Genomic DNA, 16,171 nt, shown 5'->3' with positions numbered 1-16,171 from the left:
TGGTCCCCTCATCACCTCTCCAGGTCTAGTGTAAGGAGACTTTATCTTGGTCCCCTCATCACCTCTCCCGGTCTAGTGTAAGGAGACTTTATCTTGGTCCCCTCATCACCTCTCCAGGTCTAGTGTAAGGAGACTTTATCTTGGTCTCCTCCACCTCTCCAGGTCTAGTGTAAGGAGACTTTATCTTGGTCCCCTCATCACCTCTCCAGGTCTAGTGTAAGGAGACTTTATCTTGGTCTCCTCCACCTCTCCAGGTCTAGTGTAAGGAGACTTTATCTTGGTCCCCTCATCACCTCTAGATCTAGTGAGGGGAGACCCTTGTTTGGTCACCTCCACCTCTCCCGGTCTAGTGTAAGACTGCTTCTTGATCCCCCAACCTTTCCAGACCTGGTAGAGAGAGACCCCTGCTTGGTTATTTTCCCTCGTCCTGTAAGTCTTGTGTAATGAGACTTATCTTGGTTCCCTCATCCCTCCTAAACCTGGTGGAAAGCCACTTGCTTGGCCGTCCTCCATCCCTCTACATCTGATGTAAGGAGGCTTTATCTTGGTCCCCCTATACCTTCCATTGGACCTCCCTCCACAGTAGCAGGAGAGCCCAAGGAAACCTTAAAGTAGATGTACGCCCTAAACTGAACGACATTTAGTTTGCTTATTTCATTATTATATACCATGCAACGCCTATAAAGCATTTCTCAGGGCGGGACCATGACTGGATTATATGTGTCGAGACGGCTACTTGTATTTTACAGGAAACCTTATGACAGAGTGACAACGTAGGAGCACAATTGTGAGACAGGAGCAGAGCGGAAGTGCCTAAACAAAGATCTTCATGGCGGGATCACCAGGGATTATTTTATTAAAAGCTGCAGATTTAAAATGACTCTGGAAACGACATGAACATGTTAAAGATTTTAGTGATTGTGTTCACATCTACGTCACCATGTTCTCAAGTACAATCAGAAACTAAACTGAAAACATGTATTGAACTCTGTACAATAAAGAATAGTCTTACAAAATTGGGGTTGGGGGGTCCCGGCACTTACCGAAGGTGTTGTACCACCTCATCAATGTCAGCAATCTTGAGTTTGTCCTTAATTTCCTCCAGGTCATCCTCAATGCTGGAGCCAGAGGACAGAGAGGAGAGGGGCCTGCGGAGGGAGGAGAGTCGCATCACTTATCCATCATCATCATCATCATCATCATCATCATCATCATCATCATCATCATCATCCATCATCCATCATCATCATCATCATCATTATCCATCATCAATCATCAATCATCAATCATCCATCATCCATCATCCATCATCATCATCATCATCATTATCCATCATCAATCATCAATCATCCATCATCCATCATCATCATCATCATCATCAACATCATCATCATCATCATCATCATCATCATCATCATCCATCATCCTCATCCTCATCCTCATCATCATCATCATCAAGAAACAACAGAAGAAATAAAAAGTACACAAAGAATTTATAGAACTATTGCACTGCACGGAAGATCGGGACGGGACATAGCATTACAACCTGGAGTTACAATGAACTGGCTGCATCTGATGGGCACTGATGGGCTACATCTAATGGGCACTGGTGGGCTACATCTAATGGGCACTGGTGGGCTACATCTAATGGGCACTGGTAGGCTACATCTAATGGGCACTGGTGGGCTACATCTAATGGGCACTAGTAGGCTGCATCTAATGGGCACTAGCAAGGCTACATCTAATTGGCACTGTCGGGCTGCATCTGATGGGCACTGGTGGGCTACATCTAATGGGCACTAGTAGGCTGCATCTAATGGGCACTGGTGGGCTACATCTAATGGACACTAGCAAGGCTACATCTAATGGGCACTGGTGGGCTACATCTAATGGGCACTGGTGGGCTACATCTAATGGGCACTAGCAAGGCTACATCTAATTGGCACTGTCGGGCTGCATCTGATGGGCACTGGTGGGCTACATCTAATGGGCACTAGTAGGCTGCATCTAATGGGCACTGGTGGGCTAAATCTAATGGGCACTAGTAGGCTGCATCTGATGGTCACTGGTGGGCTACATCTAATGGGCACTGGTGGGCTACAGTTAATGGGCACTAGCAAGGCTACATCTAATGGGCACTGGTGGGCTACATCTAATGGGCACTAGTAGGCTACATCTAATGGGCACTGGTGGGCTACATCTAATGGGCACTAGTAGGCTACATCTAATGGGCACTGGTGGGCTACATCTAATGGGCACTGGTGGGCTACATCTAATGGGCACTGGCAAGGCTACATCTAATGGGCACTGGCAAGGCTACATCTAATGGGCACTGGTGGGCTGCATCTAATGGGCACTGGTGGGCTGCATCTAATGGGCACTGGTGGGCTGCATCTAATGGGCACTGGCAAGGCTGCATCTGATGGGCACTGGCTAGGCTGCATCTGATGGGCACTGGCAAGGCTGCATCTGATGGGCACTGACAAGGCTGCATCTGATGGGCACTGGCAAGGCTGCATCTAATGGGCACTGGTGGGCTAAATCTAATGGGCACTGGCAAGGCTGCATCTGATGGGCACTGCCAAGGCTGCATCTGATGGGCACTGACAAGGCTGCATCTGATGGGCACTGGCAAGGCTGCATCTAATGGGCACTGGTGGGCTAAATCTAATGGGCACTGGCAAGGCTGCATCTGATGGGCACTGCCAAGGCTGCATCTGATGGGCACTGGCAAGGCTGCATCTGTTGGGCACTGGCAAGGCAGTACAGAAATCTTCAAGTCATGTCACAGATTCTCAACTGGATTGAACTCCACCATCCCAGACACAGTTCTAGGACTAAGGTCTCGAGAAAAATGGCATTTTATGGCTTAGTGGGTTATACTGCACACCTCTCCCATCCCCCCAGTGTGCTCTCCGGCATCGGGTATTGAAGACTGGCATGTTTTCTAGTGGGTTCATTGACACTCATGACTCCTCTCAGTACTCACCGCCCATCTCCAGCTCGGCTTGCACTCATTGGTCGGCCCCATCGGCTCTCTCTGGACTGGGCTCTGCTCTCCGGCCGGCCGGGCCCCATCACATATATCACCACCTTGGGGTTGTACTTGGAAAGGGCCTGGTCCTCATCACTGCAATATAATGATACCTGATGAGTTATGAAATGGCCAAGAGATGCACCGTTCCTTCCAGACACTTCCAGAAATGGAAAAGGTACAAAAATCATTTTGTTTCGGCACCAAGATGTTGGGAATGTAGGACCTCAAAATAGGGACTGAGAGGATTTACAATGGAAGATTGGCACTGCCAACTAGAAAACACTGGTACTAAGGGTGTTTGGGTTTGTTTAAGGATAAATATAGGGGTTTGATGCCCAACCTGTGATGCAGAGGTTGCACGAGGCCCTCTGGGAGTTTCTGGGGGCCTCAGGGCCCTAGCAGACAGTAGTTTATGTTTTTCTATTGCCCTTTCCCCAGCACCTGTTTCCTAAAGCATGTCCCCAATCTCCAACATCTCCTACAGCATGTCCCCAATCTCCAACATCTCCTACAGCATGTCCCCAATCTCCAACATCTCCTACAGCATGTCCCCAATCTCCAACATCTCCCACAGCATGTCCCCAATCTCCAACATCTCCTACAGCATGTCCCCAATCTCCAACATCTCCTACAGCATGTCCCCAATCTCCAACATCTCCTACAGCATGTCTGCACCCTGACCAGCTCCTACAGCATGTCTGCACCCCGTCCATCTCCTACAGCATGTCCCCAATCTCCAATATCTCCTACAGCATGTCTGCACCCCATCCATCTCCTAAAGCATGTCCCCAATCTCCAACATCTCCTACAGCATGTCCCCAAATATACAACATCTCCAACAGCATGTCCCCAATCTCCTACAGCATGTCCCCAATCTCCAACATCTCCTACAGCATGTCCCCAATCTCCAACATCTCCCACAGCATGTCCCCAATCTCCAACATCTCCTACAGCATGTCCTCAATCTCCAACATCTCCCACAGCATGTCCCCAATCTCCAACAGCATGTCCCCAATCTCCAACATCTCCTACAGCATGTCCCCAATCTCCAACATCTCCTACAGCATGTCCCCAATCTCCAACATCTCCTACAGCATGTCCCCAATCTCCAACATCATGTCCCCAATCTCCAACATCTCCTACAGCATGTCCCCAATCTCCAACATCTCCTACAGCATGTCCCCAATCTCCAACATCTCCTACAGCATGTCCCCAATCTCCAACATCTCCTACAGCCTGTCCCCAATCTCCAACATCTCCTACAGCCTGTCCCCAATCTCCAACATCTCCTACAGCATGTCCCCAATCTCCAACATCTCCTACAGCCTGTCCCCAATCTCCAACATCTCCTACAGCATGTCCCCAATCTCCAACATCTCCTACAGCCTGTCCCAAATCTCCAACATCTCCTACAGCATGTCCCCAATCTCCAACATCTCCTGCAGCATGTCTGCACCCTGTACATCTCCTACAGCATGTCTGCACCCTGTCCAAATTTGTGCGAACTTTAGTGGTGCGTGTGTGGGTTTTTTTTTTTTTTTGTTTGTTTCTTTTAGTTTATTCAGCTTGTGGCTTTCAGTGCTGAAAACAAATGTGAGTGAATGTTGGCTCCACGCCCTTATATAGAGATTTATTTTGGTGGCATTTGATCATCTCTGCGGTTTTTATTTTTTGCGATATCAACGCAATTCTTCTACGTATGGCCAGGGTGCAGACATGCTGTAGTAGATGGTTGTATTGGATCAGAATGGGTCTCGGTGTCTCTGCCGTGGTCAGTACACCCCCAGGAAAGGACCTCCATTATTTACCCCCCCCCCTCCCCCCCTCATCAGACTCAGGAATGTGCTGCCATTGTTCTTCCCGGCTTTCTCTCTCCAGCAGAGACAAACATCCCAATCCCCAGATGGACGCAGTTTACCATCTTATTGTTATTCACAGAAGAGACAAAAGTGTTTCACAATCAGAGATTCCATCAGAGCCGCCCTCACTCTACTGAATGGGAATGACCTTTACCAGCCGGAGAGAGCCGACAATCCACACAGAGACCACCAGCAACCAATCAGTGGGAAGAATGTCCCTTACATTGGTGATCAGTGGGAAGAATGTCCCTTACATTGGTGATCAGTGAGAAGAATGTCCCTTACATTGGTGATCAGTGGGAAGAATATCCCTTACATTGGTGATCAGTGAGAAGAATGTCCCTTACATTGGTGATCAGTGGGAAGAATGTCCCTTACATTGGTGATCAGTGAGAAGAATGTCCCTTACATTGGTGATCAGTGAGAAGAATGTCCCTTACATTGGTGATCAGTGAGAAGAATGTCCCTTACATTGGTGATCAGTGAGAAGAATGTCCCTTACATTGGTGATCAGTGAGAAGAATGTCCCTTACATTGGTGATCAGTGAGAAGAATGTCCCTTACATTGGTGATCAGTGAGAAGAAAGTCCCTTACATTGGTGATCAGTGGGAAGAATGTCCCTTACATTGGTGATCAGTGGGAAGAATGTCCCTTACATTGGTGATCAGTGAGAAGAATGTTCCTTACATTGGTGATCAGTGGGAAGAATGTCCCTTACATTGGTGATCAGTGAGAAGAATGTCCCTTACATTGGTGATCAGTGAGAAGAATGTCCCTTACATTGGTGATCAGTGAGAAGAATGTCCCTTACATTGGTGATCAGTGAGAAGAATGTCCCTTACATTGGTGATCAGTGGGAAGAATGTCCCTTACATTGGTGATCAGTGAGAAGAATGTCCCTTACATTGGTGATCAGTGAGAAGAATGTCCCTTACATTGGTGATCAGTGGGAAGAATGATCCTTACATTGGTGATCAGTGAGAAGAATGTCCCTTACATTGGTGATCAGTGAGAAGAATGTCCCTTACATTGGTGATCGGTGGGAAGAATGTCCCTTACATTGGTGATCAGTGGGAAGAATGTCCCTTACATTGGTGATCAGTGAGAAGAATGTCCCTTACATTGGTGATCAGTGAGAAGAATGTTCCTTACATTGGTGATCAGTGGGAAGAATGTCCCTTACATTGGTGATCAGTGAGAAGAATGTTCCTTACATTGGTGATCAGTGAGAAGAATGTTTCTTACATTGGTGATCAGTGAGAAGAATGTTCCTTACATTGGTGATCAGTGGGAAGAATGTCCCTTACATTGGTGATCAGTGAGAAGAATGTCCCTTACATTGGTGATCAGTGGGAAGAATGCTCCTTACATTGGTGATCAGTGAGAAGAATGTCCCTTACATTGGTGATCAGTGAGAAGAATGTTCCTTACATTGGTGATCAGTGGAAGAATGCTTCTTACATTGGTGATCAGTGGGAAGAATGTCCCTTACATTGGTGATCAGTGAGAAGAATGTCCCTTACATTGGTGATCAGTGGGAAGAATGTCCCTTACATTGGTGATCAGTGAGAAGAATGTCCCTTACATTGGTGATCAGTGAGAAGAATATCCCTTACATTGGTGATCAGTGAGAAGAATGTCCCTTACATTGGTGATCAGTGAGAAGAATGTCCCTTACATTGGTGATCAGTGAGAAGAATGTCCCTTACATTGGTGATCAGTGAGAAGAATGTCCCTTACATTGGTGATCAGTGGGAAGAATGTTCCTTACATTGGTGATCAGTGGGAAGAATGTTCCTTACATTGGTGATCAGTGAGAAGAATGTTTCTTACATTGGTGATCAGTGAGAAGAATGTTCCTTACATTGGTGATCAGTGAGAAGAATGTTTCTTACATTGGTGATCAGTGAGAAGAATGTTCCTTACATTGGTGATCAGTGGGAAGAATGTCCCTTACATTGGTGATCAGTGAGAAGAATGTCCCTTACATTGGTGATCAGTGGGAAGAATGTTCCTTACATTGGTGATCAGTGGGAAGAATGTCCCTTACATTGGTGATCAGTGAGAAGAATGTCCCTTACATTGGTGATCAGTGAGAAGAATGTTCCTTACATTGGTGATCAGTGAGAAGAATGTCCCTTACATTGGTGATCAGTGGGAAGAATGTTCCTTACATTGGTGATCAGTGGGAAGAATGCTCCTTACATTGGTGATCAGTGAGAAGAATGTCCCTTACATTGGTGATCAGTGAGAAGAATGTCCCTTACATTGGTGATCAGTGAGAAGAATGTCCCTTACATTGGTGATCAGTGAGAAGAATGTCCCTTACATTGGTGATCAGTGGGAAGAATGTCCCTTACATTGGTGATCAGTGGGAAGAATGTCCCTTACATTGGTGATCAGTGGGAAGAATGTCCCTTACATTGGTGATCAGTGGGAAGAATGTCCCTTACATTGGTGATCAGTGAGAAGAATGTTCCTTACATTGGTGATCAGTGAGAAGAATGTCCCTTACATTGGTGATCAGTGGGAAGAAAGTCCCTTACATTGGTGATCAGTGGGAAGAATGTCCCTTACATTGGTGATCAGTGAGAAGAATGTCCCTTACATTGGTGATCAGTGAGAAGAATGTCTAAAAAAAAAATCCAAAAAAAGTGCGCTTGTAAGACTGCTGCGCAAATACGGTGTGACAGAAAGTTTTGCAACGACCGCCATTTTATTCTCTAGGGTGTTAGAAAACAAAATGTATAATGTTTGGGGGGTTCTAAGTAATTTTCTACCAAAAAAAATAGTTTTTAACTCAGGCAAGGTCCTAAAGTGGTTAACATGTTCACACTTCTGTACATTTCTCCTTCTTATTCTGATTGGAGGTAAAATATATCGGTAGCCGGTAGTAATCCATCACCGGGAGGGAAGTGTCGGCACCCAGCTGTGTGAGGTTAGGAATTTGGGTGAAGTACGTCACCCGGCCAGGGATCAGCCAGTTACAAGAGCAGAGACAATAGAAAGTGCCCCTCTATGTGTGTCGGGGGGGCAGAACAAACACGGGATGGATGGGCTGACACCGCGGGAGACACACACAGGAATGGGCTCTATTGTTCTGCCAACAAAGCGGCCCCCTCCGGCTCGCATCGCATGCCTCACAGGGCACCCCAGTTGCTATGAAATCGCCAATTAGAGGCCCATTGTATCGGAGGAGGGGCCGCGTTTTACACACCCGCTCCGGAAGATTCTCCTCAGACACATGAAGTTGTTCTGGAGATGGTGAATAGGTCGGGTCAGGTGGGATTAACCAGAGAACAATCCAGGTGGGGGAAGTCTGCGCCGTATTCAGGCCGTCTGTGGAACATCATCCCAGAGTGACGCACGGACAGTGCAGGTCCCATCACTATCCTAAGACACTCAACAATAACACCATCACCGAACGGGCAACTACCAGGACCCCAGTCATAACACCATCACCAAACGGGCAACTACCAGGACCCCAGTCATAACACCATCACCGAACGGGCAACTACCAGGACCCCAACCATAACACCATCACCGAACGGGCAACTACCAGGACCCCAGCCATAACACCATCACCAAACGGGCAACTACCAGGACCCCAACCATAACACCAACACCAAACGGGCAACTACCAGGACCCCTGCCATAACACCATCACCGAACGGGCAACTACCAGGACCCCAGCCATAACACCATCACCGAACGGGCAACTACCAGGACCCCAGCCATAACACCATCACCGAACGGGCAACTACCAGGACCCCAGTTATATCACCATCACAGAACTGGCAACTACCAGTGGCCCAACAATAAAGACCAGAAAACATGAAATATGAATTACTGAATGCAGAAATTCGATATCTGGCAGCCTGAAAACCTTGCCATGCAGTTCTATGGTGGTGGCTGCAACTAGGTTTGCCACCTCACCCCTAAACCTGAACACATATTAATTACACAGGTTCTGTGGCCGATTATGGTTATAATTAAACTCACTTAGGCCGGGTTCACACTGGTGCGACACGACACTCGTCCTACTTTGGATCCGACTTTGCCCTGCGACTTGAAGTCAGAGACGCGTCCAACTTCAATGAACGGGGTTTCGACTTGGATCCCCGCCAATACCAGGCACTGTGTTTAGTATGAATCTTGAGGGGGAACTCCATGCCAAATTTTAAATAAAAACCGGCATGGGTTCCCCCCCTCCAGCATTCCGGGCCCTTCGGTCTGGTATGGATTTTAAGGGGAACCCCCGTATGCTGAAAAAACGGCGTGGGGTTTCCCCCAAAATCCATACCAGACCCTTATGTGAGCACGCAGCCCGGCCGGTAAGGAAAAGGGGTGGGGACAAGCGAACGCCCCTCCCCCTCCTGAACCGTACCAGGCCGCATGCCCTCAACATGGGGGTTGGGTGATTTGGGACAGGGAGGCGCACTCACCCCCCACCCCAAAGCACCTTGTCACCATGTTGATGAGGACAAAGGCCTCTTCCCGACAACCCTGGCCGTTGGTTGTCGGGGTCTGCGGGCCGGGGCTTATCGGAATCCGTGCTCCCCCAGATCCCGGCCCTTCACCCTATGTGAATGAGTATGAGTATCGTCTTCTTCCCTCTTCTCTTCTTTCGATGTTGACACAATGCTCTCTCCCGCTGCAATGCAGTGTGCGCAATGACTTATATAGGCATGGGCACCAGGTGACCCCGCCCCTTATGACATCACCCCCACATGGGCATGATGGGGCAGTGACATCATAAGGGGCGGGTCACCGGTAGAAGAGACACAGGAGAGCGGGAGAAGAACCGGAGACCGGGACAAGAGGCCAAAGAGAGTGGAGAAGTCAGAAGAGACCCCCGGAGCTGCGTAACAAATTACTTTAAAAACCTGTCTAGTGTGTTTTTTTTATTGACACTTTTTCCCCCCAGGTGAATGGGTAGGGGTACGTTGTACCCCTACCCATTAACATAGGGTGGGGGGCCGGGATCTGGGAGCCACCTTAATAAAGGGGGCTCCCGGATTCCGATAAGCCCCCAGCCCGCAGACCCCGACAACCAACGGCCAGGGTTAATAGGAAGAGGCCCATGTCCTCATCAACATGGGTACAGGGTGCTTTGGGGTGGGGGGGGGGCGCAGGGCACTCCCTGCCGCAAAGCACCCACCCACCCATGTTGAGGGCATGTAGCCTGGTATGGTTCAGGAGGGGGCGGTGTGCGCTTGTCCCCACTCCCCTTCCTGACCGGCCACTTAAGACCCGGACCATTATGCAGGTTAAGGACCTTGCTCCTTTTTGCGATTCGGCACTGCGTCGCTTTAACTGACAATTGCGCGGTCGTGCGACGTGGCTCCCACACAAAATTGCCGTCCTTTTTTCCCCACAAATAGAGCTTTCTTTTGGTGGTATTTGATCACCTCTGCGGTTTTTATTTTTTGCGCAATAAACAAAAATATAGCGACAATTTTGAAAAAAAATCAATATTTTTTACTTTTTGCTATAATAAATATTCCCCAAAAAAGATATAAATAAAACGTATTTTTTTTCCTCAGTTTAGACCGATACGTATTCGTCTACATATTTTTGGTAAAAAAAAAAAAAAAAAAATCGCAATAAGCGTTTACCGATTGGTTTGCGCAAAATGTATAGCGTTTACAAAATAGGGGATAGTTTTATTGCATTTTTATTAATATTTTTTTTTTTACTACTAATGGCGGCGATCAGCGATTTTTTTTCGTGACTGCGACATTATCGCGGACACTTCAGACAATTTTGACACATTTTTGGGACCATTGTCATTTTCTCAGCAAAAAGTGCTATAAAAATGCATTGTTTATTGTGAAAATGACAATTGCCGTTTGGGAGTTAACCACAAGGGGGCGCTGTAGGGGTTATGTGTGACCTCATGTGTGTTTCTAACTGTAGGGGGCGGGGCTGGACGTGTGACGTCATTGATCGTCTTTCCCCAATATCAGGGAACAGACGATCACTGACACTGCCACACAGAAGAACGGGGAAGGTGTGTTTACACTCACCTCTCCCCGTTCTTCAGCTCCGGGGACCGATCGCGGGACACCGGCGGAGATCGGGTCCGCGGGCGTGGTCACGGCTGGGCTTAAAGAGACACGTACAGGTATGTGATTGTGCCCAGCCGTGCCATTCTGCCGACGTATATCGGCGTGAAGGGGTCCTTAAGTGGTTAAACCAGAGGTCTCCAGACTTTCTAAACAAAGGGCCAGTTTATTGTCTTTCAGACTTTAGGGGGGTCAAACTGTAGCCCCATCATTGGTGTCAGTGGGAGGAGTAGTGCCCAATCATTGGTGTCAGTGGGAGGAATAGTGCCCCATCATTCGTGTCAGTGGGGGGAATAGTGTCCAATCATTGGTGTCAGTGGAAGGAATAGTGTCCCATCATTGGTATAAGTGGGAGGAATAGTGTCCCATCATTGGTGTCAGTGGGAGGAATAGTGTCCCATCATTGGGAGGAATAGTGTCCCATCATTGGTGTCAGTGGGAGGAATAGTGTCCCATCATTGGTGTCAGTGGGAGGAATAGTGTCCCATCATTGGTGTCAGTGGGAGGAATAGTGTCCCATCATTGGTGTCAGTGAGGGGGAATAGTGTCCCATCATTGGTGTCAGTGAGGGGGAATAGTGTCCCATCATTGGTGTCAGTGGGAGGAATAGTGTCCCATCATTGGTGTCAGTGGGAGGAATAGTGTCCCATCATTGGTGTCAGTGAACAGTGGAGCAGAAGTCACTTTTTTTGGATGTAGACAGACTGGGAAGTAGTCGGAAGTAGTCGGATGTATACAGATGCCTGTCTGCTTCCATCCCCCTCCCTACAGACGAACACTGAGCTTCTATTCAGCCTGAAGATCTGCCAGGTGGATGTGATTGGAAGCGATCGTCACCTGTAATACAAGTAGTGGGGGGTGGGGGGAGGGGAGACTCACAGTCCCTGGCGTCTTGCTTTGCTCCTCACGCTCAGCAGTAACATTCGGATCTCCTGGGTCACCATCTCCTTGATGGCTGGGGGGTCGGCCAGGATGGAGCAGCCGCTGGGAGGTCTCTGTAGGGAGGAAGGGCTGCAGGATCGGATCTCTCTGCACAGCTCCAGCAGAACCTCGACCTGCAACACCAAGAAGGAAAAAACGGAAATCCAACAACTAGAAGAAGAGGAGGAGGCTTATACAGCCAGTAAAATAAGTATTTGATCCCCAAGCAAAACATGACTCAGTACTTGGTGGAGAAGCCCCCAAAACAATAGACACCTCTGCAGGGAGACCACTGCTTCCACATAGCGGGGGGGAGGGTCCTTCTCTGCAGCATGCTGGAAAGGGACAGGCTTTTCTACTCAGCTGTGGCTGCTTTAATAACCACTTGCTGAGCATCTAATCTAGCAGAGTTCTGGCTGCAGCTAAAGGACACCGGAACCCTGGAATTATTCTTTCCTTCAGGCCTCAGTCTCTCTCATGAAAAATGGCCCAAGCAGCGCATTCGCCGCTGGGTCGCTTTTAGAAGCGGCGGTGGCTTTTGGGCTTTCCGGTGGTTTTCAGGCTTACCTGGCGGATTGGGAACCCCAAAAAAATGATCTGGCGCTGGTGGCAGCTGCACACAGGAATGAGTGAATGAGCGATAGCCTCCGCTCATCTCTATGGTCTAGGAGGACCAGAGTGACGTCTTGATGTCACTTCCGGTTCTGGCCACATGTAAGTAAAGCTGTTTTTTCATCTCTATGGTCTAGGACAGTGATGGCGAACCTTGGCACCCCAGATGTTTTGGAACTACATTTCCCATGATGCTCTAGTACACTGCAAAGTGCATGAGCATCATGGGAAATGTAGTTCCAAAACATCTGGGGTGCCAAGGTTCGCCATCACTGGTCTAGGAGGACTGGTGTGACGTCATGATGTCACTTCACATTCTGGCCACATGTAAACAAGGCCATTTTTTATCTCTATGGTGTAGGAGGACCGAAGTGACGTCATGATGTCACTTCAGGTTTTGGTCACAAGTAAACAAGGCCATTTTTTTGTCTCTATGGTCTAGGAGGACCGGCGTGACGGTCATGATGTCACTTCCAGTTCTTGTCACATGTAAACAAGGCTATTTTTTCATCTCTATGGTCTAGGAGGACCGAAGTGACATCATGATGTCACTTCTGGTTACATGTAAATAAAGCTGTTTTTTCATCTCTATGGTCTTGGAGGACCGGTGTGACGTCATGACGTCACTTCAGGTTCTGGCCACATGTAAATAAAGCCATTTTTTCATCTCTATGGTATAGGAGGACCGGTGTGATGTCACGTCCCATTCTAGCCACATGTAGACAAAGCCATTTTTCATCTCTATGGTCTAGGACAGGGGTGTCAAACTCAATTTCATCCTGGGCCACATCAGCATTATGATAGCCCTCAAAAGGGCTGGTTGTATGTGTAAGATTAGATGTCCAGCGCATCCCCTCTCCTTACATTAGATGCCAAGAGCTAACCCACCATCAGAAGTTGAGTCCCCCCACTCTCCCTTACATCACAGTGCACCCCCCTTTCCTTATGCTGCTGCTGGAAAGAAGCTGGATGCATTGCTTAAAAGCAGAAAGTAAGGATCTTGAGGAAGACCAGAGGAGGGCTGCAGCTGCAGGAGAGGTGCGAGGGCCACCAAAAATGGTCTGGAGGGCCGCATTCGGCCCGTGGGGCCTTGTGTTTGCCACCTATGGTCTAGGAGGACCGGAGTGATGTCATGATGTCACTTCCCATTCTAGCCACATGTAGACAAAGCCATTTTTCATCTCTATGGTCTTGGAGGACCGGAGTGACGTCATGAAGTCACTTCCTGTTCTGGACACATGTAGACAACACCATTTTTCATCTCTATGGTCTAGGAGGACCGGAGTGACGTCATGATGTCACTTCCCATTCTAGCCACATGTGGACAAAGCCATTTTTCATCTCTATGGTCTTGGAGGACCGGAGTGACGTTATGAAGTCACTTCCGGTTCTGGCCACATGTAAATAAAGCCGTTTTTTCATCTCTATGGTCTAGGAGGACCGGAGTGATGTCATGACCGCAAGACCATTATTCATTCAAAACATGAACATTTTTAAAAAAAATTTTTTTGATCCTTTGCTCTTTAAGTCCCCATTCACACCTAGGCGTATATACGCCTGTAGTGCGACGCCGCTGCAGCCCCGAGACGCCAGAGGGATGATTTAGCATGCACCTCTATGGAGATGGTTCACATCTCCACGCCGAACGCCGTACGCCTGCCGCCTGAAAAAAAAGTCCTTTTTTCAGGCGGCTTTCGGCGTTCAGCATAGGAGATGTCAACCATCTCCATAGAGGGGGTGAAGGCTGCATTCACAATCGCGGCGTTTTGTCGCCGCGAATCGCGGTACAAAACGCCAATATTTGTCGCCGCAATTCGCGGGACAAAACGCAGCGATTTTGTACACCGAGGTGTGAATGCAGCCTAAGGGTAGAGAAGAGATTGAGTCTTTTAGACCCGGATCTCTCCATAAAGAGGACCTGTCTTGCTGGTTTGTTATTGAATGGGATGTTTACAGTCCTTTTGCGATAGCAATAAAAGTGATAATTTTTAAAACAAAATATATATATTTTAAATGCGCCCCTATTCGCACATGCTCACGTGCATACATAGGTCACAGCCACATATGTAAACAGTATTCGCACCACACATATGAGGTATCACCACGAACATCAGAGCAAGAGCAATAATTCTAGCGCTAGACCTTCTCTGTAACTCAAAACTGGAAACCTGAATTTTTAAAGCATAGCCTATGGAGATTTTTAAAGTGCCAAATCGCAAAACCTGGCCGGGTCCTTTACCTGCCTAAAGGTCTGGGTCTTAAGTGGTTAAACAAAAAAAAAAAAAAAAAAAAAAATTGGGGCAAACATTGTTTTTTTTTATTCGTTAAAAAGTGTATTATTTTTCAAAAAAATTGCAATTGAAAAACTGCTGTGCTAAAACCGTGACCAAAAAAAAAATAGCAATGATCGCCATTTTATTCTCTAGGGTCTCTGCTAAAAAAAATGATATCTATGTGTGTGTATATATATATCAGGTTTGGGGGTTCCGAGTTATTTTCAAGCAAAGAAATTATGATTTGTATTTGTAAGTAACAAGTGTTAGAGAAGGCGGGGTCAGCAAGTGGTGAAAAAAAAAAAATGTGTAAAACTGCGTTTGCTTCGATGCTTCTGGAATGTTGGGATTGTAAAGACGTCCGATGCACATGAAATACATTTACAGTAAAACCTCGGATTGCGAGGAGAATTCCTTCCAGAAACATGCTTGTAATCCAAAGCGCTTGTATATCAAAGCATTTTTGTTACAGAGTATAAAAGAGAAGAGAGGCGCCTCTAAGTGTAGCAATAAGATGATAAATGTTGTCCCTTCATTACATGTAACCATATTGCTACACTTAGAGGAGGAGCCTCTCTTCTCTTTTATACTCAGCTGTGACATGACGCTGCTCTTATATCAAGACATCGCTTGTATATCAAGGCAAAATGTATTAAAACATTTTGCTTGTCTTGCAAAACGCTCTCAAACCAAGTTACTCTCAAACCAAGGTTTTATTGTATATTATTTATGGCCATTGAGCTGCCCAATCGCTCCCCCCCCCGGGAAGTGGCGGGAATGTTTGCGTCTGGAGTTCTGCTTTAAATCGCAAACATTCCGGTTTATTTTATTTTCAGGACTGCGGTAAAGAATTGGCTTGTTAAATTGGAGATTCCCATCCCCCAGCCAGTCATTTCCTGAACACGGGTCTGGAATCCACACAGACGGGGTTCTGTGTCCATGGAGGACGCGGCGGCTCCCATCGGTCAGCAGACAAAACAAACGCCTATCCAGCGAATTCTCAGACAGATCTCTATCCTTCTCTACAGAGAGGAAAAGAAGAAAGAAGGAGAGGGGAAGAAGGAGAGGAGAAGAAGAAAGAAGGAGAGGAGAAGAAGGAGAGGAGAAGAAGGAGAGGAGAAGAAGAAAGAAGGAGAGGAGAAGAAGGAGAGGAGAAGAAGGAGAGGAGAAGAAGAAGAAAGAAGAAGGAGAGGAGAAGGAGGAGAAGGAGAAGAAGAAGAAAGAAGAAGAAGGAGAGGAGAAGAAAGAAGGAGAGGAGAAGGAGAAGAAGAAAGAAGGAGAGGAGAAGAAGAAAGAAGGAGAGGAGAAGAAGAAAGAAGGAGAGGAGAAGAAGAAGGAGAGGAGAAGGAGAAGAAGAAAGAAGGAGAGGAGAAGAAGAAAGAAGGAGAGGAGAAGAAGAA

At 47.3% G+C, this 16,171-nt stretch overlaps 1 protein-coding gene across 1 annotated transcript in view; it reads right to left on the bottom strand.

Annotated features, from left to right (window-relative positions):
* CCDC24 (coiled-coil domain containing 24) overlaps positions 1-16,171 on the bottom strand; it is a 58,074-nt gene that overhangs the window by 31,142 nt on the left and 10,761 nt on the right. The window contains exons 3-5 of the mRNA XM_040360952.1: positions 11,845-12,020; positions 2,990-3,130; positions 1,044-1,148 (exon numbers count right to left, since the gene is read on the bottom strand). Of these exons, the coding sequence (XP_040216886.1) occupies positions 1,044-1,148; positions 2,990-3,130; positions 11,845-12,020 (422 nt within the window). The remainder of the gene's footprint in view (positions 1-1,043; positions 1,149-2,989; positions 3,131-11,844; positions 12,021-16,171) is intronic.

This window comes from Rana temporaria, chromosome 7 (assembly GCF_905171775.1).
Source record: "Rana temporaria chromosome 7, aRanTem1.1, whole genome shotgun sequence".
NCBI classification, from domain to species: domain Eukaryota; kingdom Metazoa; phylum Chordata; class Amphibia; order Anura; family Ranidae; genus Rana; species Rana temporaria.
This window is presented reverse-complemented; position numbering and strand designations above follow the sequence as displayed.